General features: G+C 52.2%; 1 protein-coding gene across 1 annotated transcript; it reads left to right on the plus strand.

Moving 5' to 3' along the window:
• The first annotated feature begins 585 nt into the window (after positions 1-585).
• MYH7 (myosin heavy chain 7) lies at positions 586-22,197 on the plus strand. The gene is made up of 40 exons (XM_028505365.2): positions 586-625; positions 1,960-2,011; positions 2,422-2,630; positions 2,923-3,066; positions 3,348-3,504; positions 3,707-3,734; positions 4,333-4,441; positions 4,523-4,615; positions 4,714-4,777; positions 5,186-5,284; positions 5,516-5,619; positions 6,246-6,384; positions 6,487-6,605; positions 6,720-6,869; positions 7,131-7,301; positions 7,905-8,214; positions 8,498-8,565; positions 8,932-9,019; positions 9,648-9,765; positions 9,909-10,032; positions 10,317-10,453; positions 10,702-10,957; positions 11,559-11,801; positions 11,992-12,168; positions 12,978-13,123; positions 14,237-14,327; positions 15,073-15,462; positions 15,698-15,824; positions 15,961-16,079; positions 16,771-16,967; positions 17,505-17,688; positions 17,862-18,027; positions 18,160-18,284; positions 18,843-19,151; positions 19,403-19,606; positions 19,719-19,844; positions 19,952-20,227; positions 21,119-21,214; positions 21,332-21,466; positions 22,058-22,197. Exons 3-40 carry the CDS (start codon positions 2,430-2,432, stop codon positions 22,073-22,075), a joined length of 5,808 nt encoding a protein of 1,935 aa, XP_028361166.1. The 5' UTR covers positions 586-625; positions 1,960-2,011; positions 2,422-2,429; the 3' UTR covers positions 22,076-22,197.
• The last annotated feature ends 247 nt before the right edge of the window (positions 22,198-22,444 follow it).

A 22,444-nucleotide genomic window follows, 5' to 3' on the forward strand; every position in this document is an offset into this window, starting at 1 on the left:
TCTGGTCATTGTTCTTGTCACTTGGCCAGGAAACCTTCAGCTGCCTCGGTCTAGCCCCCACCTTAGGGGCAGGCCCCCAGCTCTACCCTACCCTCTGCTGCTGACACTCAGCCCCCTCCCATTGCAAAGTTGGATGCAAGACCCAAGCCAGTGAGCAGGGAGGACATTGTGCAAGGGGCCAGGCCAGCGCTTGGGGCAGGGGGCTGAGGAGCAGCAGTGTTAGGGTCCAGGGGAGCCCTGGGGGAGGGTCAGAGCCCTGCCTGCCTGAGGTCACGGGTGGTCGGTTGTGGTCAGTTCCCTCTCCTGCCAGCTGTGGAATGTGAGGCCTGAGAGATATTTGGCTGCACTTAGAGCCATCCCCGCCCCATGGAACTCAGACCCTGCACACTCCATGCCATAACAATGACGACCACTTCCAATTGTTTCCTCGCTGGAAAGGAGGAGGGGAGTGCTGTTAGAAAGGGGAGGGCTGGGGGAAATGCTTCTAGTGACAACAGTCCTTTCTAAATCCGGCTGGGGACTGGGCGCAGGTGGGGGTGGGGGCGCCCTGCTGCCCCATATATACAGCCCCTAACCAGGTCAGGCTCCACAGCTCTGTCCGGCACTCCGTCCTTTCTGCTCTCAGGTAGGAGCGCGGAGCTGGAAGCCTTCCTCTGGGATAAGAGGCCCCAGGTTTAGAAAAGGGCTTCTCTAGGAATAGCAAGCTGCAAGCAGGGCTTCATGCAGAATACTGGGTCTGGTAACTGAGCACACATGTTTAGGTCTAAATGTGTGCACATGCCATGGGGGGAGTAGGGGGTTCATGTATTACTGGGGGATGTCTGTATCCATGCAGATGAGACCAGAATGCAATAGAGGGGTGTGCATGTGTATGTGGTGTGTGTACAATCATGCATGGTCTGACACATGGTGAGGGAGAGTATATACCTTACTACCTAAGATACAAAAATACCAAGCAGGAGACAGGTGTTTATGATCATGCCTGAGGACAAGTGGCCTCATTCTGCGGTAGGCACAGGGGAAGAGGATGGCAGAGAACAATCACTTAGGAAATGTGAGGTTTCCAATGTGTAACTACCCATGTCCACGCACATGGAGACACTTGTGTGCACATCCAGGAGTCACAACTGCTGCAGTGTGTGTACACCCTGCAAAAGGAGTTTGCTGGCAGGTAGTGCGGCTGTTCCAGGTCTCTGTATACTTGACAGTGTACAGCGTGTGAGCCTATTTATGCTGTGCATATATTTAAGGGCACATCTATTGCTGAGGCATAAGGGCACACTGGAAGGGGGTGTGTGCCAAGGTGTGTGAAGGAAAGTAGTGTGTCTGGGTGAGACGTGAGCGGCGGGCACACGTGTTTATTAAAGGATGTGTGGAACAAGTTTGGCTGTGTGATAGGTGTGTCTATGAGAGGATGCCCACAGGGACTCCCCTCTGAAAATGTCCACAAAGACTGACAGGGTGGAAGAGAACCCGCTTTTGAGTCATAAGACTAGGGTTCAAATCCTGGCTCCACCACTTATTGCTATGTATTCTTAGACAAGCAAACCCCATAATCTTGATCTCCCCGTCTGTAGAATGGGGTGAGGATTGACTAAGAGAATGTGCATAAAATGCTTTGGAGGCTATACAGCTCTGAACAAATGTGAGCATTTGTTGTTCATCAGGTGCCTCAAGGAAAGCAAGTTTCGGTAGATGGGTATAGGCCAGAGTGGGACCACCTCCCAGGAGCAGGAAGGGGGACCAGGGCTCAGGGCTGAGTTGATGTCGGGAAATCAGAATTAGTGCTCAGGGGATAAGAGGAACAGTGTGCTTGGAAAGCAAGAGAGGACAGGACCAGGGAAGCTGACTACCTCTTCCTACCTATTTGCATCCCTAGGGGAGGAGTGGGTAGGTGCTGAAGGGCAGAGCCAGGGAGCAGCAGGGAGGTGGCCCCAATACAGCCTTCACTCTCTCCAGGTCCCCTGCAGTTTTGAGACACTTTCCTCTCAGACATTTTTGAGAAGTCAAGGTAAGGAAAGCTGCAGATGGGGTGTGGGGGTGGATCGGGGGAGATGAGGAACTCTAGTTTCTGCATGGCCTTGGGGAGAATGTCTTGGTGAGCAGGAGTCCTTACCTGTGACTAGTGAGAGGGCTGGGGGAGGACAAGGGTCAGAGATGGATGTAGTCAAATTCTTGCTCCCACAAGAAGCCTAGGACACTCCTCCCTTTTCCAGGAGAGCCCCAGGCTGAACAAAAGTCAGCCTCCCCTTCTGCCCAGACAAATTTTTGAGGCAGTCTCAGGTTAACGGATAAGTTCAAGGGACAAGGGACTTGCCAGTGACCCCTCCTGACTCCTCAGCATGGTGCTAGACACTGGGGCTTCCAGTGTACAGGAGAGCAGAGGGGAGGAGAACCAGCTCCTTCTCTCGCCCACTGCAGGCGCAGCCATGGGCGATGCAGAGATGGCAGCGTTTGGGGCTGCTGCCCCCTTCCTGCGCAAGTCAGAGAAGGAGCGGCTGGAAGCCCAGACCAGGCCCTTTGACCTCAAGAAGGATGTCTTCGTGCCTGATGACAAGGAAGAGTTTGTCAAGGCCAAGATTGTGTCTCGAGAGGGTGGCAAAGTCACTGCTGAGACCGAGAATGGCAAGGTGGGTGGCAGGGCTAGCACAAGAGGCCACCCTGGACAAACCCCATACCTTGTGTGGACAGAGATGTGTGCCACCAGGGTCCACCCCACACAGACCTAAGGAAGGTCTAATTCCTCCTTCCTCTAGGTAGGGATCCAGATCCTCCAAGTAGACCTTCTCATTCCCAATATCTAGTGTATCTTCTCTGTGATCCTGGGTCCTTCTCCCTCGAACACCATTGTCCTGTCACTCTCCCGCCTCCTATCCCTGCTGAGGGAGGGCTGACAGTGGCTCTGCGTGTGGGCTGTTGCAGACGGTGACCGTGAAGGAGGACCAGGTGTTGCAGCAGAACCCGCCCAAGTTCGACAAGATTGAGGACATGGCCATGCTGACTTTTCTGCACGAGCCCGCTGTGCTCTACAACCTCAAGGAGCGTTATGCATCCTGGATGATCTATGTGAGCACTCCACCTATGACATCCCTCTGAATCTGGTAGCTTCCTGGTCTGTGTGTATCTACCTTCTGGAGCCAAGAGTTTCTGTTCTGTGTGCTCATGCAGTCTTGCATTCTGTCCTAGTTCCTACATTCCTGGGTCAGTTCTAATACCCTGGGGGCTGGCATTACTCAGATTTAATGTATTCATAGATTTTCCTTTCTCTTCTTCCTTTCTTGGGATCCTTCTCTAACTCTAATGCCATCCTTCCCACTGGCAATTCACTCCTCTTTTTCTACCCCTAGACCTACTCCGGCCTCTTCTGCGTCACCATCAACCCCTACAAGTGGCTGCCGGTGTACAACGCCGAGGTGGTGGCTGCCTACCGGGGCAAGAAGAGGAGCGAGGCGCCGCCCCACATCTTCTCCATCTCTGACAATGCCTATCAGTACATGCTGACAGGTGACAGGCCCCAAGTGAAGGGTTTTTCTGGGGGCCCCACAATAAGAGATGCACATGCTGGCTCTCTTCCTCCTCCTGAGGGGTTTGGCAGCTGGGACAGGCCTGGAGAAGGGCAGAGGGTGGGGAGATGGGTGGGGGGATACCAAATAAGAGCATCATCCTACGTGGCTCCTGACTTTCCCTCCCCATTTCCTCCTCACAGACAGAGAAAACCAGTCCATCCTGATTACGTGAGTGTGGCTCCTACCCAGTTCCCTTCCAGAATCTCCCTGACCCCAGCCCCATCAAGACCCCCAGCTCCATCAGGGCCCCCAAGCCCTGTGCATAGCCCACTCTTTTCCCTCCACCTTCACACCAGCTCCTTTTCCTTCTCCTTCCTTTCCTCTTACCTTCTCTTTGCTCTCCCCCTTCCCTCTCTTATTTTCCCTCTCCAATCTCCTTCACCCAGTGTCCTCCCACTTATCATTTATCCCTAAGCTCAGTATCACCATGTTTTCTTCAACTCTTCTTTTTCTCCCACATTTCTTTCAGAAACCTTCCCTATTCTTCCAGTCCCATCCATTCTTATTCAAAATGTCCCAGGCCCATCTCTTCTGGTTGACTTTGCCCAACTAAAATTAGGTTCCAGCTGCCCAAACCCAGCACCTTCTTGTGCCATCTTTCTGGGTGCTACCCCTGACCCTGTGTATGTCAGAGTACAGCTATGTTTGGGGTACTTAGTACCTGTCAGCTGCCGGCATCAGGGTTCCCACTGTTCAGTAGGACCAGGCTTGTTGTCCTCAAGCAGTGTTTATGCACTGCCTAATGAGCCCCTGAATGTCCTGACAGCGGAGAATCCGGCGCCGGGAAGACAGTTAACACCAAGAGGGTCATTCAGTACTTTGCTGTTATCGCTGCCATTGGGGACCGCAGCAAGAAGGACCAGAACCCAAGCAAGGTAGGCCTATTATCCCCCAAAGTCCCATGCTGCAAAAAGGAACGAGAACCCTCTCACCTGCCATCTTCCTGACCTCTGCAGGGCACCCTGGAGGACCAGATCATCCAGGCCAACCCTGCCCTGGAGGCTTTCGGCAACGCCAAGACTGTCCGGAATGACAACTCCTCCCGTTTTGTAAGTGATCCTTGATCTTGGACTTGGGATTTGGGCTGGTCAAGAGATGGCATCAAATATGAGCTTTCCCTTAACTCATTAATCCTCCATCTCTCCAGGGAAAATTCATTCGAATCCATTTTGGGGCAACTGGAAAGTTGGCATCTGCTGACATAGAGACCTGTGAGTGCCATGAGTCTGCTAGGGCTCAGCCTCAGCTCATCTTTGTTCTATCCATCTCTCTCTACCCCCCCCCCCCGCCTTTCTCTGGGTCTCCAGACCTCAGTCTTTCTCCCTCTATCTCAATGTGTCTGTGGCATTAGGTCTGTATATCCATCTCTCTCTGAGGCTTTCTCTAGTTTTTCTCTATCTCTGTCTCTGCAGGTCTGTGTCTTTCTCTGAGACTAAATCTATCCTGCTGGGACTCTGCCTCCATCCCTACCTCTGTGTATCTGTGTATGAGTCTCTCGCTATTTCTCTCCTCCTCTTCCTCTGCCCTTTGCTTGCTACATTTATCATTCATTTCTGCTTCCTTGTACCTAAATCCAACAACCTTTTCTTTCTCTCTTTCTTCTCCCCTGCTGTTTACAGACCTTCTGGAAAAATCCAGAGTTATTTTCCAGCTGAAATCAGAGAGAGATTATCATATTTTCTACCAAATCCTGTCTAATAAAAAACCTGAGCTTCTGGGTGAGTCAGAGCTACCAACTGAGACCAACTATCTCCATGGCAACCTGGTCCCTTCTGTTTGCTGCTGTTTGTTGGCATGCACTGGGTTAGGGTACTCTGTATTCAGTTCTGGGGGGTGTGGAGCCACATTAAGCCCTGTTTTGTGCTCCTCTACAGGCCCTGTGCTGTGGCAAGCTGCCCAGTGAGAGCCAGGGGTCTGCGCCACATCCTAACCACATCTTCTTCCCATAGACATGCTGCTGATCACCAACAACCCCTATGATTATGCATTCATCTCCCAAGGAGAGACCACTGTGGCTTCAATTGATGACTCTGAGGAGCTCATGGCCACTGATGTAAGTGTGTAATGACCCAGTCCAAAGGTGAGGGTATTGGTGGTAAGGGGCAAATGGGCATTCTGCTGGCCCAGTAATAGTGGCTGTGTGTTGTTCATAGTGGTATAGACCTCCCTAAAGGACAGCATGTCCCTGTGGTCAGGGTTGTGCTAGGGTATGGGTGTGACGAGACAGGGCTGGCAGGTATTTGGTGTTCAATCAAACCAGAGAGGACTGAAAGCCATGGGACAGAGAAGCAGACAAGCCAAGAAATAAGGCATCACTAAGGAAAGGAGGGAAGAAAGGGTCCTGATGATTCCATGAGCTGGGCAAGCTGCTGGGCAAATACCAGCTAGGGACAGATATGGAAGGTCCAGGAAGGGAAGCAAGTGTGGGGCTTAGAGAAGGAGAAACAGTAGGAAACATGTGTGGGTAACCCAGAGTTTCCCCAGAGGACAGATGTGACCCCTGAAGCTGGGGCCAAGGCAGTCTGCCCTCTGTGTTGATACCTCTCATCTTGTTTTGGAGTCACCACTGGGTATGGGAATCTCAGAACTCACAGAGTTTTCTCTCCAACTGAAAAGAGATCTCTCTTACCTGCCATACTTCCTTTCCTGTGATTTCCCCAATATGGGGCCTTATTACAGAATGCCTTTGATGTGCTGGGCTTCACTCCAGAGGAGAAGAGCTCCATTTACAAGCTGACAGGCGCCATCATGCACTTCGGAAACATGAAGTTCAAACAGAAGCAGCGGGAGGAGCAAGCTGAGCCGGACGGCACTGAAGGTGGGAGTCTGGGATGCTGGGAGCAGCTGCAGAGTCACTGAAGGCTGCCTCTGCAGAGGAGTTATCTCTTTATCAACTTTGCCACCTGCCCTTTCCTTCTAGAGGCTGATAAGTCTGCCTACCTCATGGGGCTGAACTCAGCTGACCTGCTCAAGGGGTTGTGCCACCCTCGGGTGAAAGTGGGCAATGAATATGTCACCAAGGGGCAGAATGTCCAGCAGGTGGGTCATCTTCAGAAAAGAAATGGTGGTGAAAACTTGCATGGTGCAGTGGGGGCTTTGAAATTCACTCTTCCCAGTAAATCTGCTCACCTGGGTCTCTCCCCTACCTTCCAGGTGTCATATGCCATTGGGGCACTGGCCAAGGCAGTGTATGAAAAGATGTTCAACTGGATGGTGACTCGGATCAATGCCAGTCTGGAGACCAAGCAGCCACGCCAGTACTTCATTGGTGTCCTGGACATCGCTGGCTTCGAGATCTTCGATGTGAGTGGGGAGTAGGGAGAACAATAATGCACTCATTGGCACACGTAACAGGATGGCCATCAGCCAGTGCCAGGAAGGCAGTGGGCTTCAGCAGTGATGGAGGCAGTCACCATCCTGCCTCTGGGGGCATTCCCTCCCGGCCCTGACAGGGGAGAAGACCAGCCACACACTTCACGGGGCTGGACACAGCACTGAGCTGAGCCCACTGGCCACTCAGACACCTGCCTACCTGACCCGGCTCCACCCTCATTCCCCCTGCAGTTCAACAGCTTTGAGCAGCTCTGCATCAACTTCACCAACGAGAAGCTGCAGCAGTTCTTCAACCACCACATGTTTGTGCTGGAGCAGGAGGAGTATAAGAAGGAGGGCATCGAGTGGGAGTTTATCGACTTCGGCATGGACCTGCAGGCCTGCATCGACCTCATCGAGAAGGTGCTGCCTTAGCCTCACCTAAACTCTCCACTTACACTCACCTGAATGCCCCAGTCAAAATAGCATCCCCATCTCTTCTGAGGAACAGAATCTGGATAACAGAAGAATCTGGAGCCCTAGTTTCCAGAGCCCTGTGTTGTCATAGCCACCCAGTACAGGGTGACATCTCGAAGAGCTGAGTTCCCAGGGGCTTGAGAGTAGACAGACAGAGGACAGGCACCTCCAGGACAGCCCCCCACACCGGTGTGGTTAGCCACCCTGTCTTACCCATCCAAGGAGCAGAAAGTTTGAGGGTAGTGGTGGGGAATTGTAAGAGTGCCCCTATTTTCAACCCCACCATCTCAGGGATCTGGGTGATGAGTGATATGTAAAGCACCTATGGCATCCACATTCCCAGACTTGCACAAAGGTCCCTCTGAAATCAAAATCTTCCACTTTGGGAAGGCTTAAACAGCTGTCAGTCAGTAGGTAACTGTATTCAAAGCTGAGCCTAATACCTTAATGCCCAAAGGGGCATCTCCATAGGCAAATATTGACCCTAGAGCAGGATCTGTCTCCATCTGTATGAGGCGTTCTCAGTGATGCTCTCCCCTCCACCCTTAGCCCATGGGCATCATGTCCATCCTGGAGGAAGAATGCATGTTCCCCAAGGCCACTGACATGACCTTCAAAGCCAAGCTGTATGACAACCACCTGGGCAAGTCCAACAACTTCCAGAAGCCACGCAATGTCAAGGGGAAGCAGGAAGCTCACTTCTCCCTGATCCACTATGCTGGCACTGTGGACTACAACATCATAGGCTGGCTGCAGAAGAACAAAGACCCACTCAATGAGACGGTGGTGGGCCTGTACCAGAAGTCATCCCTCAAGCTGCTCAGCAACTTGTTTGCCAATTATGCTGGGGCTGATACACGTAAGTAGAGACTGGGAACCAGGGGGCTAAGAAAGAAGGTTTCTGCCCTGCATCTGATGCAGGTCAATTGCAACACCCCACCATTTCCATGTCAGGCTGTGCCCAAGGTTTATGGGCTCATTGAGAAAAATTGGGTGGAGAAACTGAGGCAACCACAGCGAAAACCCTCCCCTGGAGGCCAGATGCCATCAAGGATGTGAACTGGAGGCTGTAACTCTTCACCCATGCCCTGACCTCCCCACACACCTACTTATGCCCCTTTTCTTGATTCTCCTTCCCACAGCTGTTGATAAGGGCAAAGGCAAGGCCAAAAAAGGCTCGTCCTTTCAGACTGTGTCAGCTCTGCACAGGGTAAGTGTGAGAGCCCAGCCCCAGCCCAGCATGGCTCCTTCCTTGCCTTGTTCATCCTGATCCCTCCCATCCCCCATCTCCCCATTCCATTTGTGATCCCACTCTTTGTCTTCTCATCTCTTCCTTTCTATCCTCCTTCCCTTCATTTGCTGGCCTCCTACCTTACTCAGTTCCCATCTCACCTCCTTTCTTCCTCTCCTGCCTTCCATCCTCTCTCTTTCTCCATGCCTTCACCTAACATTCCTTCATTCTTGTTAGCTCTTAGCCTTCACTCCATCTCTCTTTCTCATTCTCCCTCTTCTTTCTCATTCTCACTTCTTTTAATTTTACTTTCTTTATTTTTCCCTCATGCTTTTTGGGTCATAGGAAAATCTGAACAAGCTGATGACCAACTTGCGCTCCACACATCCCCACTTTGTGCGTTGCATCATTCCCAATGAGACCAAGTCTCCAGGTGAGTCGCAGACCTCAGGACCAGCTCACTGCCAAGACTCACTGCCCAAGAACAGGGCCTTCTGAGTCATCTCCTAATCTCCCACCACAGTGCTTTCCAAATCACATTCGTCTCTTGTCCCCCATGAGGTCTCATAGACCATCCCCTGCCCTAGTGCTACCTTACATTTGGAATGTGTAACTCAGGGCAATGTGTAAGGCACTTTGATGGACATTACCTCATTAGTGCCATACAACTCCCATTGAAACTTATAAGGATTGCTTATCCCTTTTTGATTGATAAGGAGATAGAGGTTCAGGGGCCTGGGTTTAAGGCTTGTCTCTGTTCTGATCCACTTGGCAATCTTGGTCAAGTCCCTTAGTCTCTCTGGGCTTAGTTTATTCTCTAGAAAAATGGAATATATCTGCTCTGGCTACCCTGTGACAATAGGCATTAACAATATAAAAAATGTGAAAGATTTTGATTATTCTTATAAGCTATAAAAAATGAAAATAAATTAAGGGTCATTATAAACTGGCCTGCTAAGGCTACCAGCTTTTAAGTGGCAGAGACAGGATCAGAACTAGGACACCTGGCACTTGGTCCAGTGTTTTCCCCACACACTCCTCTCCCCTCCCCACTGCTGCAGGGGTGATGGACAACCCCCTGGTCATGCACCAGCTGCGCTGCAATGGGGTGCTGGAGGGCATTCGCATCTGCAGAAAAGGCTTCCCCAACCGCATCCTCTATGGGGACTTCCGGCAGAGGTGGGTACAGGATGCCCCAGGGCTCAGGGAACAGGGGAAGCCCAGGCAGCCTTGGTGAGGAGGGGAGTCTGCAGGTGGCCCCAGATTCTGTGGGCAGAGTGGATCAGTGCAGCCATGGGTGACTCCGGGCACCTCCTTCCCAGGTACCGTATCCTAAACCCATCAGCCATCCCTGAAGGGCAGTTCATCGACAGCAGAAAAGGAGCAGAGAAGCTGCTGGGCTCCCTGGACATTGACCACAACCAGTACAAGTTCGGCCACACCAAGGTGAGTCTAGCGCTCCATGGGGTGGAATTGCAAGGTGTGCAGCCATCATGAGTGGAGCAGCTGGGAGTTCGGAAGACAGACCCCTGATTCCTGGCTCCCTGTGTCAACCCAAAGGCTGGAAGCCAGGCTTCCTTTCTGTCTTGTCTTTCACACTTCACTCCCAGGTGTAGGATGAGCAGGTGATGGGTCCCCTGGGAGCTCAGCCTGGGTCTCCCACCCTCTTCCTTCATCCTAGATACCCTTCTCTGAGGCTGTGGTGCCCTTGGTTCTCCCCCTTTCCACAGGTGTTCTTCAAGGCGGGGCTGCTGGGGCTGCTAGAAGAGATGCGAGATGAGAGGCTGAGCCGCATCATCACCCGCATCCAGGCCCAGTCCCGTGGCGTGCTTTCCAGAATAGAGTTCAAGAAGTTGGTGGAACGCAGGTGGGAGATCTCAAAAGGAGGTTGCCAACCTGAGGCACAGGGTGGTTCAGGGGTGGTGTCGGGAGAAAAAGCTCACGGGATCTTCAAACAATGAAATCAGCAGGAATGTCTGATAGGGACAGAGGGTGGACCTCATGGTCAGAAATGGGATGGATGAGAGAAAGGGCTTAGGAGTCAGGGCCTCCTAGCGCCCTCTAGGAAGGAAGGAGGAAGGACCTCTCACCACCACTCTCGCTGGGCCCCTGCAGAGACTCCTTGCTGATAATCCAGTGGAACATTCGTGCCTTCATGGGAGTCAAGAACTGGCCCTGGATGAAGCTGTATTTCAAGATCAAGCCCCTGCTGAAGAGTGCAGAGACAGAGAAGGAGATGGCCAACATGAAGGAGGAGTTTGGGCGCCTCAAAGAGGCCCTGGAGAAGTCGGAGGCTCGCCGGAAGGAGCTGGAGGAGAAGATGGTGTCTCTGCTGCAGGAGAAGAATGACCTACAGCTCCAAGTGCAGGCGGTGAGGCTCTGGGCGGCTGTTGGCTCTTCCACCCAGCTCTGCCTGTACCCTGGACCTCCCTACCCAGGGTCTCTTCATCTTGTCCCCTCTCAAGCAGAGGACTCTGGAATCAATATTTTCAAAGACTTCCAAAGAGGCCCCTTGAGAGAAGGAAAGGGAAGGGGCATGGGGGAGAATTAACTTTTAAAACACAGGCTTTTCACCTGGGTTCATCCTGGATCCACAGCTCAATAATTTTGTGACTTTGGGCAAACTATGCATTATCTTTGAATCTCAATTTCCTCATCCTTAAAGCTGCCCATGTCACTACATTGTAAATATATAAATTTATGTATATTTATGTAGTTCCCTCCCTTCAATGGAGGGGCCCAGAGGAAGAGGACCAGACAAAGAGACTTCTGATTTCCTTTCCTCTGTTCCCATCCCCCAATGCTCCCATTACATTGCACTGAAATTCTTCTCCTCCCATCCTTCTGAGATTCTTCTCAGAGCGGGGATGTTCTGGAGCTCCTATAGTGAAGGCTGAGCCTCTCCCTCCTTCCACCTGCTATAGCAGAGACCCCACCCACTGAAAAACCTCCCCTCTGTGTCTCACCTTCAGGAACAAGACAACTTGGCTGATGCAGAGGAACGCTGTGACCAGCTGATCAAGAACAAGATCCAGCTGGAGGCCAAGGTGAAGGAGATGACTGAGAGGATGGAAGATGAGGAGGAGATGAATGCTGAACTCACTGCCAAGAAGCGCAAACTGGAAGATGAGTGCTCTGAGCTCAAGAAGGACATTGATGACCTGGAGCTGACACTGGCCAAGGTGGAGAAAGAGAAGCACGCAACAGAGAACAAGGTGAGGGAAGCTCTCTCTCTGGTTTCAGCCTGGGTCTCCTCAGGATTCAAAGACCACACTGACCTTAACAAATGCCAAGCCTCTCAGGGGATCCTGATAGCAGTGTTGTCCTTGGCATTGGAGATCTCCATAGATGTCTCCAGGGTAGTGACCTTTGACCCTAAAAGGGGATGGGGTTCTTGGTTGACAGGTGAAGAACCTGACAGAGGAGATGGCTGGGCTGGATGAGATCATTGTTAAGTTGACCAAGGAGAAGAAAGCTCTGCAAGAGGCCCACCAGCAGGCCCTGGATGACCTCCAGGCTGAAGAGGACAAGGTCAACACCCTGACCAAGGCTAAAGTCAAGCTGGAGCAGCAGGTGGACGATGTGAGTAGATTGTCACAGGGCCTAGATATACATGTCCATCTGTGCTTGTGTGTGTGTGTTCGTGGGGTGGTATGGAGAGTGCTCTCTTTCCTAAAACCTTTCTAGAAGGGGGCTGGGGGAATTGAAAAGGGGGAGGGTGATCAAATGTGAGTTATGTAGATCATCTCACTGATATGATCAACAGTTGAAGTGGGCTTCCTTATTTCAACTTAGGTTCAAGTCTAAAGATCACTACCTTCAACCACAGGATTTAGAGGGTTATCTCATAAGAACATGATATATTTCTCTGGGAATTTTTGAGGCTCCTCAAGGAGGATCTTCAGACTTCTAATATTTTAGGCAGTCTCTGGTCCTCAGGGATCATTTTTTTTGCACAGATAGTTCTTTGTGCATGTCTCTGTTGACTCACTTATTACTCTGACTTACCATTATTGAAGTATCTATTATTGAAGCCCACATCCATAACACTGTGGGCTGCCTTTTGGCAGAAACTTGGATTTATTCAATTTTGTTACTGCAGTGCCTAGCATGGTCCCTGAAACCCAATAGGTGCTTATAAGATGCAGAATGAATAAATGTAGCTTAGGTATTTTGTCTCATAGTCATTCATTCAATCATTTATCAGTTACTGAGCATCCCCACATGCTAGGCACTCTCACAGCTCCCTGGTAACATTGGAACTTCTCTGGGGAAGCTTTCCCAAGTACTGGACATCTCTTGGGATCCCCCAACCCCAAAGTGACTAAGCTTTTAAACCACCAACTCAAGATCTTGTCCTCAAGAAGCACATCAGTCCTTCTCTCCACCAGCTGGAAGGGTCCCTGGAGCAGGAGAAGAAAGTGCGCATGGACCTGGAACGAGCAAAGCGGAAGCTGGAGGGTGACCTGAAACTGACCCAGGAGAGCATCATGGACCTGGAGAATGACAAGCAGCAGCTGGATGAGCGGCTGAAAAAGTAATATGTTCCCCACCCTGCTGCCTTTTACCCTCCCCAGCCCAGCACCCTGTTCTGTGGATGGCAGCCTAAGCTGACCCAAGACATCCATCCTCAGAGGCAACAGCCTCATGCAGCTTCAATAAGTGGGTGCAAAAATGTGGTTAAAGCCTCTAGAAAGAATGCTTTCCTCCCCAAAACATGCACTTCAGGGCCCAGCCATCCTCGCTGGCAAAGAGTCTAACTTGAATCCTTCAAGCTCTTTCTTTCTTTTGGGCACTTAAAAGGGGCAGAAAATAACAGCTTGCCCCATTTACACACAAGTCTTTTTGGAGGCCAGCTGTTAATGTGGAAGAAGGCTCCACGAAGCAGCCTCTCAAGAACGGTCTTTTAGGTCCTTCACAGAGAGCCTAGAGCACAGAGAAATGGATCAGCCATAACACTTGAGCAGTGCAGAGTCTGGGCCATTTCTTTTGTTCTGATGAACCTGTGGTTCTAATCCCTATTGCAAATCCTTCCAAAATGTATAGTTCCACTTTGCAACTTGGTAAACAGTGAACCTGAAGAACATATGTAGATACTCAAAGATCCTCTGGTACTTTACACTCAGTCCTTTGAAAGGCTCTGAGAATTATCATGATCCATATCCTCACCGGGCTATGTCCGCCCAGGAGGCTTCACACTTCCCCAGGCACAGTGTTTGTGGAACGAGTGAGTATGTGATCTCGCTGATCCTCAAACCACCTTTAAAGGATGGTATTTTTGGCTCCAATTTACCAAAGGGGAAACAAAGGGTCAGAAAGATAAACCAAATTCAAAGTAAGAGTGTCTGAAGTGAAGACCATTGGAGCTAAAAAGGGTTTTTGAAACAGTCAGACCAGCCCCCTCATTTTACAGACCAGAAAGGGAGAGTCCCTCAGAGCCCAGGTCCTGTCACTCCACCTGTACTGCTCTTCCCACTGCATTTCCTGCTGGGCTTCCATCCTTCAGCAGGTGGACCCTCCATCAGCCCTGGAAGCTGTTTTTCTGATGAAATCCTGCTGTTCATTTGTTTTGTTACCATTTCCAACCACTGGTGGACTCTCCTAGAGTCCAAACGGCCTCCTTATCCTCACCCTCCCTCCTTCCCCACAGGAAGGACTTTGAGCTGAATGCCCTTAATGCAAAAATTGAGGATGAGCAGGCCCTGGGTAGTCAGCTGCAGAAGAAGATTAAAGAGCTTCAGGTAAAGTCTGGGATGCCCAGGGTGGGTACTGGACTCCCTCGACCGGTTCTCAGCTTCCCAACCCCTCCTGCAGTCTGTCCTCTCCCCAGCATTATAGGCGATTGCTATGGGCCCATGAAGGGGGACACTAAGCTATCATAGTTCACCCATGGAACAACTTCATGAGGGACTTGGTGATCCAAGGATGATTGAGGAAGAGACCTTGAAAAGCTCACGGGTCTGGGGGACAGAAATCTTGGCTTCCTATTTCAGCTCTGGACTAGCTAATGACAGTGGGAGAGCCCACTCCAGATCTCTGGGCCTCCATGTCCTCCCCTGTTACCTGGTAGTTTTAAGGTCCCTTCAGCCCTGATGGTCCATGACTTTGGTTCTTACTTCTAGAGCAGACACTGTTAGGTCTTTAGTTGCCTGGTCAGACAAACACATCCCTCTCATTCTAACTTTTATTATTTTTCCCACCAAACTGTTTTAACTATCCCTAGAGCACAGGCCTCTTTGTCTCTCTTCAAGAGCAAGCTTCAACCACTTTCCTTGAAGTAAAGAGAATGTAAATGTTCTGGCCTGAAGGAAGGCTAACTCTGATGCCCAAACCATCCCCCCCAAGCCTTTTTCTTTCCACACCTCCACTGGTAGAACTAAACTGACTTGCTGTTCCAGATGGGCTGGGAGCCTTCCAGAGTAGGGGGAGGGGGTTCTGTTGGAGAGTTCCAGGCAATGGGTCTGAGCCCTTAGTGTCCCGACCCAGGCACGCATTGAGGAGCTGGAGGAAGAGCTGGAGGCCGAGCGCACTGCCAGAGCCAAGGTCGAGAAGCTGCGTTCAGACCTGTCCCGAGAGCTGGAGGAGATCAGTGAGCGCCTGGAAGAGGCTGGCGGGGCCACATCTGTACAGATTGAGATGAATAAGAAGCGTGAGGCTGAGTTCCAGAAGATGAGGAGGGACCTGGAGGAGGCCACCCTGCAGCACGAGGCCACGGCAGCGGCCCTGCGCAAGAAGCATGCTGACAGTGTGGCCGAGCTGAGCGAGCAGATTGACAACCTGCAGCGTGTGAAACAGAAGCTGGAGAAGGAGAAGAGTGAGTTCAAGCTGGAGCTGGACGATGTCACTTCCAACATGGAGCAGATCATTAAGGCCAAGGTGCTTAGCCTGTGCTTAGCCTCTTCCCTCCTCCAATTCCCTCCACCCACCTCCACATTCTGCCCATGTCTCCTCCTCTCTTCTTTGGTGGCTGTTTTCTACTTTCCTTCTTCTACCGAGTTGTCTGATCTCTCCTTCCTTCCATGCTTTCCCTCTTCCTTCTCCTTTAATTGCTCCCAGTACACCCCTGAAAGTGCCCCCTACAACCATCATATGACTCTCCTTCCTCTCTTAGGCTAACCTGGAGAAAATGTGCCGTACCTTGGAAGACCAGATGAATGAGCACCGGAGCAAAGCTGAGGAGACCCAGCGTTCTGTCAATGACCTCACGAGCCAGAGGGCCAAGCTACAGACTGAGAATGGTGAGCATCACCGGAGCCTTGGGTAGACACACACACATACCTCTCCAGAGAATGGGGCCTGAGGGTTAGGAGAGGGGTTGGGGGCGAGAGGAATGCCTGGCCTTTAAGAGTTGGATGTGCCTTGGTACCTTTCCAGGTGAGCTGTCCCGACAGCTGGATGAGAAGGAGGCGTTGATCTCCCAGCTAACCCGAGGAAAGCTCACCTACACTCAGCAGCTGGAGGACCTCAAGAGGCAGCTGGAGGAGGAGGTTAAGGTGAGGTCTAGACTCAGGCCACTGGCCCCCTGCCAGGAGCATAGTGGTTAGCCTTGTATCCACATCATTTCCTTTTCCCAGACTGGGGTGGCTATTCGTCCATTATTCTCCCAGAATTCCAAAAGGAATAATAGCTTAGACCCTACCACATGCTTCTTAACTCTAATCCCTGGGCTGAGGCTTTCTGCTGCCATTCCTGGAAGGCTGTGGGGGAGGCCAGGGCCTAAGGGTGCCCCTGGGTCCTAGATTAGCAAGGCAATTTGAAACTAGAGAAAGAAATTCACTGAAGTCTATTCCTAGAATTTTGCTGGGCTCATGAAAAAGGGGAAAGAATGTGGCTTTTTAAAAAGGCCAGGCCTCAAATTCTAACCTGCCTCTTAGAGCCTGGTGATCTTGGGGAAATCACCTAACCTCTCTGAGCCTCTGCCTCCTGCCTTCAAAAGGGGTGAGGATGATAATGCCTGCCGCAGTGAGGAACACAAGGGTGACAGGCATGAAGCTTCCTGGAAATAGTGCAGTGCTGCATGGGCAGACTTTCTTATTAGTATTCAGTAAACCATTCCTGGTCCACTGGGGATTTAGAGATAGGTGAGCCATGGAAAGGCTGTTGAAAGTAGGGTGAGGAGATGGGCAAGGCCTGGCATTGCTTTGTGAAGAAAGCTGAGCCCACTCTTGGCGTTCACCTCCCCAGGCGAAGAATGCCCTGGCCCACGCATTGCAGTCAGCCCGGCACGACTGTGATCTGCTCAGGGAGCAGTATGAGGAGGAGACAGAGGCCAAGGCCGAGCTGCAGCGTGTCCTGTCCAAGGCCAACTCAGAAGTGGCCCAGTGGAGGACCAAGTATGAGACGGACGCCATCCAGCGGACAGAGGAGCTGGAGGAGGCCAAGTGAGTCCCAGGCAGCCAGCCTCTGGCTGGGGCCCGGACGCAGACAGGACTAGTCAACTGGCCACAGGGGATGGATGCTTAGCTAAGTTTTGACAACACAGGAGGACCCTACCCTGGCTCCATCTCCTTCTCCTCTCAGGGAAGCTTTTTGCTCGCGTTATGTTTCTCATCCGAATATAAGACGAACAAAAGGTTTGTCTGAGGGCAGAGTGCTCCCACCTGGAGCAGGGTGCTGTGCGGGGGAGGTGGGGTGGCCTGTGGAAGCTCATATGCCCTCCATATCTGCAGCCTAAAGACTGGCCCAGGGTTAGAGGGATGTCACCCAGAAGGCCCTCCTGGGTTCTGTGGTTCTTCATACCTTGCCACCAAAACTCTCTGCCTGCTCAGTTCTCCCCCTGGGGCCCGTCCTCAGGCATCTCCCACACACTTCTGAATTTTCAAGTATTGTTCTCCAGAAGACTCATGTCATTTCCTCTTGTCCAAATCCACACTCTCCATCTTCCCCATCCTCTCCCCTACCCCCTACCTCTGGGGCAGGAAGAAGCTGGCCCAGCGGCTGCAGGATGCTGAGGAGGCCGTGGAGGCCGTCAATGCCAAGTGCTCATCACTGGAGAAGACCAAACACCGGCTGCAAAATGAGATTGAGGACCTGATGGTGGACGTGGAGCGCTCCAACGCAGCCGCCGCAGCCCTGGACAAGAAGCAGAGGAACTTCGACAAGGTGGGGCCTGGTGGGGGCTGCAGCCAGGGGGCAGGGCAGGGGTACCTGCATCAGTGTGAAGCCAGGAACATCCTCCTTGGAGGCAGGGAGGAGGCTGAGCCCAGGCGAGGGGCCTGGGCAGCCCCTGGGGGTGGGGCAGGACTGCACACTGAGCCCCAACCCTGTCCCCGCAGATCCTGGCTGAATGGAAGCAGAAGTATGAGGAGTCACAGTCAGAGCTGGAGTCCTCACAGAAGGAGGCTCGCTCCCTCAGCACTGAGCTCTTCAAGCTCAAGAATGCCTATGAGGAGTCCTTGGAGCACCTGGAGACCTTCAAGAGGGAAAACAAGAACCTTCAAGGTGTGCTGAGGGCTGAGGCTGGGGAGGGGTGGGAAGAATGCCTCCTTCTGGAGCACACAGGACCTCTGAGAGGGATGCCCTCCCCAGTGGACCAGGGAAGCCTCTAACTGAGTCGTTCGGCCCCTCCCACAGAGGAGATCTCTGATCTGACTGAGCAGCTGGGTTCCAGTGGAAAGAGCATCCATGAGCTGGAGAAGATCCGCAAGCAGCTGGATGCAGAGAAGCTGGAGTTGCAGTCAGCCCTGGAGGAGGCGGAGGTGTGTGTGGGGTGGGGGGGAGGTAGAGCTCTAGGCTGTAATCCTTGTTGTTGTCTCCCTTTTGTCTGATTTGTTCACTGTTACATCCTCAGAGCTTAGAATAGTGCCTGGCACATACTAGGCAATCAACAAATATTGTGGAATGAATGAACAGGTCACTCAGTTTACTTGCACAAACGTTTGTTGCACAAACATTTTACCTATTACATCTTAGAAAAGATTTCCTGTTTTCACTCTCTTCCCCTTTCCACCTCTGCCTCCCTCTTTCAGATTTTCACATTCTGTGCCTGATTGCATTTGTTTCCTTGGTAACATCTTCCTCTTCATTTTCCTCTTTATCTGTATTGCTAGCTCTTCTCTGAGGCCTGAATCACCTTCTATTAGGCCTATTTTTTTTCCTTTAAACTCTCTTTTCTTCTTCCTCTTGATGTTTCTTTGACTGAACCACTTACACCACTCTTGAATTCACTTTGTATCCATAACTCATGGACAGACCCCTGCCCTCGCCACATGCTGTGACTCTCTGCCTCAACCCCCTTTCCCTCACCCCTCTCCCAGGCCTCCCTGGAGCATGAGGAGGGCAAGATCCTTCGGGCCCAGCTGGAGTTCAACCAGATCAAGGCAGAGATGGAGCGGAAGCTGGCTGAGAAGGATGAGGAGATGGAGCAGGCCAAGCGCAACCACCTGCGGGTGGTGGACTCGCTGCAGACCTCCCTGGATGCAGAGACACGCAGCCGCAATGAGGCCCTGCGTGTAAAGAAGAAGATGGAGGGTGATCTCAATGAGATGGAGATCCAGCTCAGCCATGCCAACCGCATGGCTGCTGAGGCCCAGAAGCAACTCAAGAACCTCCAGAGCTTGCTGAAGGTACATGGTGACTGTTGGGAGCAGGAAGTCAGCTTCCCAGAGAGGGGATGGCCTCCACGTGGCCACGTTGGGTGGTGGTGTCCCATCACAGCTCCAGATCCCTCCTGCCCCAGGGCCATTACACAGACAACCCACAGGCTCCTCCTGAGCCACCACAGTGGGCTCCCCATCGGCATCCAGTTCAGTGTAACAACTTTCTGATGGGCCCAGAGGTCAGCTGCCTCTATCATGCCCAACCTCCTGATCCACAGGACACTCAGATCCAGCTGGATGACTCAATCCGGGCTAATGATGACCTGAAAGAAAACATTGCCATTGTGGAGCGGCGCAACAACCTGCTGCAGGCTGAGCTGGAGGAGCTGCGGTCTGTGGTGGAACAGACGGAGAGGTCCCGGAAGCTGGCTGAGCAGGAGCTGATTGAGACCAGCGAGCGGGTGCAGCTGCTGCACTCCCAGGTGAGCAGTTCTCCTGGGCATTCCTAGAGTCAAGCACAAGCTGCAGGACCCAGCAGGTGAGGTTTGGAAGCCAGTCATGGGTTCTCAGTGCTCTACCCACTCCTGCCCTCAGAACACCAGCCTCCTCAACCAGAAGAAGAAGATGGAGGCAGACCTGTCACAGCTTCAGACTGAAGTGGAGGAGGCAGTGCAGGAGTGTAGGAACGCCGAGGAGAAGGCCAAGAAAGCCATCACAGATGTAAGTGCCACCACCCTGCCCACCTGCTCCAGACCAGCGTCTCCCTGCTGGGCCGTGAGTGTGAGAGGACTCAGCCACACCACGTCTCACTTCTCTCCTGCCCACAGGCCGCCATGATGGCGGAGGAGCTGAAGAAGGAGCAGGACACCAGCGCCCACCTGGAGCGCATGAAGAAGAACATGGAGCAGACCATTAAGGACCTGCAGCACCGGCTGGATGAGGCTGAGCAGATTGCCCTCAAGGGTGGCAAGAAGCAGCTGCAGAAGCTGGAGGCCCGGGTGCGGGAGCTGGAGAACGAGCTGGAGGCCGAGCAGAAGCGCAACGCAGAGTCGATCAAGGGCATGAGGAAGAGTGAGCGCCGCATCAAGGAGCTCACCTACCAGGTGGGGCTGGTGGCTGCTCTGGGGCAGGGTCCTCTGCATTATGGCTTGAAGCCAGGATGACGACCATCCAGGAGGAATGAAGTGTTCTCTGTGAGATTCTTCCAGGGCAAAGGGTGGAAGTGTAACCCCTGGAAGCCCATTTTGACATCGCTGACTCTGTCCTACCCTCAGTGTTTCCTGGCACAGAGGCCAGTCCCTGAGACTCCTGGCTGAGAGCTTTACCTCAGCATTCACCCTCAGCCTGTCCGCTGGGGACACACACAGAACTCCAGCCAGAGCTCAGCCTGCACAGTGTTACCAGAAAGCAAGTATGTGGCCAAGCTTTAGCCTGGCACCATCACCACCAAAATACATCAAAAGCATGCCAAAGCCATTCAAACAAATCGCAAAACTTTTCAGTTATGCCAGGAGATATAGACTTTAGCTTTCCATGGTGTTTTCTAGAATAGATTCTCACTTAGATTTTGTTTCTGTCCAATCCAGAAAGTCACCATCCCTCTATGCACATTTTTCCTTAATCTCAATCAAGTCTATGTCATTTCCCTGCAGTCCCAGAGATCCCATCACACCTGCAGTACCAGAGCCACTGCCAGGGCCTGCTGGGTTCCAGAACTGTGAAGTTTGTCCTCTGGGGGTCCCAGGACCTCCAAGGGCCTGCTCCCCAAAACAGGACACACACACAATTTTCCTCACACTTTCTAGAGTCCTATCAGTTCCCTAGACCTTTTCCTGAAACATACCAGCAAAAATATTTATACTTTTTTGGGCCAGATGAAAAATTATAAGGATAACACAAGTGTTTGGTGAGGATCGGAAAGTAGAGTAAAAATGTCCAGTGAGGGAATGGGGCATGCCTCCTATGACTGTGCTGTCCTCACTCCTGACCCCCAGACGGAAGAGGACAGGAAGAACCTGCTGAGGCTGCAGGACCTGGTAGACAAGCTGCAGCTGAAGGTCAAGGCCTACAAGCGCCAGGCCGAGGAGGCGGTGAGTGACCTTGCTGCGGATTGAGCCTGGCGGAAGGACAGGGGAGCCAGTGCTCAGGTTGGGAGGCTGAGAACCCCAGGCCCCCTCTCACCTCATTCTCCCCCCAAACCCCCACAGGAGGAGCAGGCCAACACCAACCTGTCCAAGTTCCGCAAAGTGCAGCACGAGCTGGATGAGGCAGAGGAGCGGGCGGACATTGCTGAGTCCCAGGTCAACAAGCTGCGGGCCAAGAGCCGTGACATTGGCACCAAGGTGGGTTCCCTACCCCTGGGCAATGTTAGTGGTCCCCACAGAGGTGAGCCCCCATCAGTGCCCAGACTCAGCCCCCAATACAAGGATGCCTTCTCTTTATTCATCCTCCATAACTGAACTCCAAGGCCCTAGAGGGCAAAGTGATTCTGTCCTCTGTGATTTCTAAGGTTCTTCCAGCTCTCACTTTCAATCATTTTGCAAATCCCAGCCTTAGGGTAGTCAGCAACCCTAGAAAACGCTACTTTGTATATCTACCCAGTATGCTCCAGCTCCTCCCAGCTGCTGGGCTCCTCTTCTCTTTCACCTTGTTTTGACCTACAACCTTGCAAGGCAAACTTAAAGTGGACAGGCCAAAGCACCCCTTGTCCTCACCCACACAACTCCCTCTGGTGGACCCCAGAGCCCTACCACCCAGAACATGTCCTCCACACTGATCCCTGGGACACATCTCCCACTATCACGGGGCCCCTGTCAGACCACACAGCAGTCCTCCACCCCACTGAGGGCCCTGTCTCCCCTTTGTTTCCTGTGCCAATCCCTACCCAACTCCCACCTTTCCAGAGCTAAGTTGGACTTTATTTCCTTTCAAAGGGCTTGAATGAAGAGTAGCTTTGCCACAGCTTCTTGATCTGCTCAGCCCTGAGGGTGCCAACAGAGTTCCAGTCCTAGAACCTATAAAACAGCCTTTTTGGAGGAGGCAGAATAAAGCAATTTTCCCCGATGTGAAATCCTACCTCTGGACTCTTCTTCACTGCCTGCCAGCCACAAGGACATGCATACTGGGATGGACACAGGAGTGAGGGGAGGAAGGGCAGCTTCACAGGCTGGACCAAGGAGGCCTCCCCGAGGTGTCTGTGAGGCTCTGAGCATCCCCAGTGCAATGATGCCTGTGTTCCCCTTCACCTCCTCCTCAGAAGCTGACACCTCTCCTCCCAGCCCTCTCCCTGGCTAGCAGACACTCAAAGTTAAAGAGATTTA

The sequence above is a fragment of the Phyllostomus discolor genome, chromosome 1 (assembly GCF_004126475.2).
Source record: "Phyllostomus discolor isolate MPI-MPIP mPhyDis1 chromosome 1, mPhyDis1.pri.v3, whole genome shotgun sequence".
Classification (NCBI taxonomy): Eukaryota; Metazoa; Chordata; class Mammalia; order Chiroptera; family Phyllostomidae; genus Phyllostomus; species Phyllostomus discolor.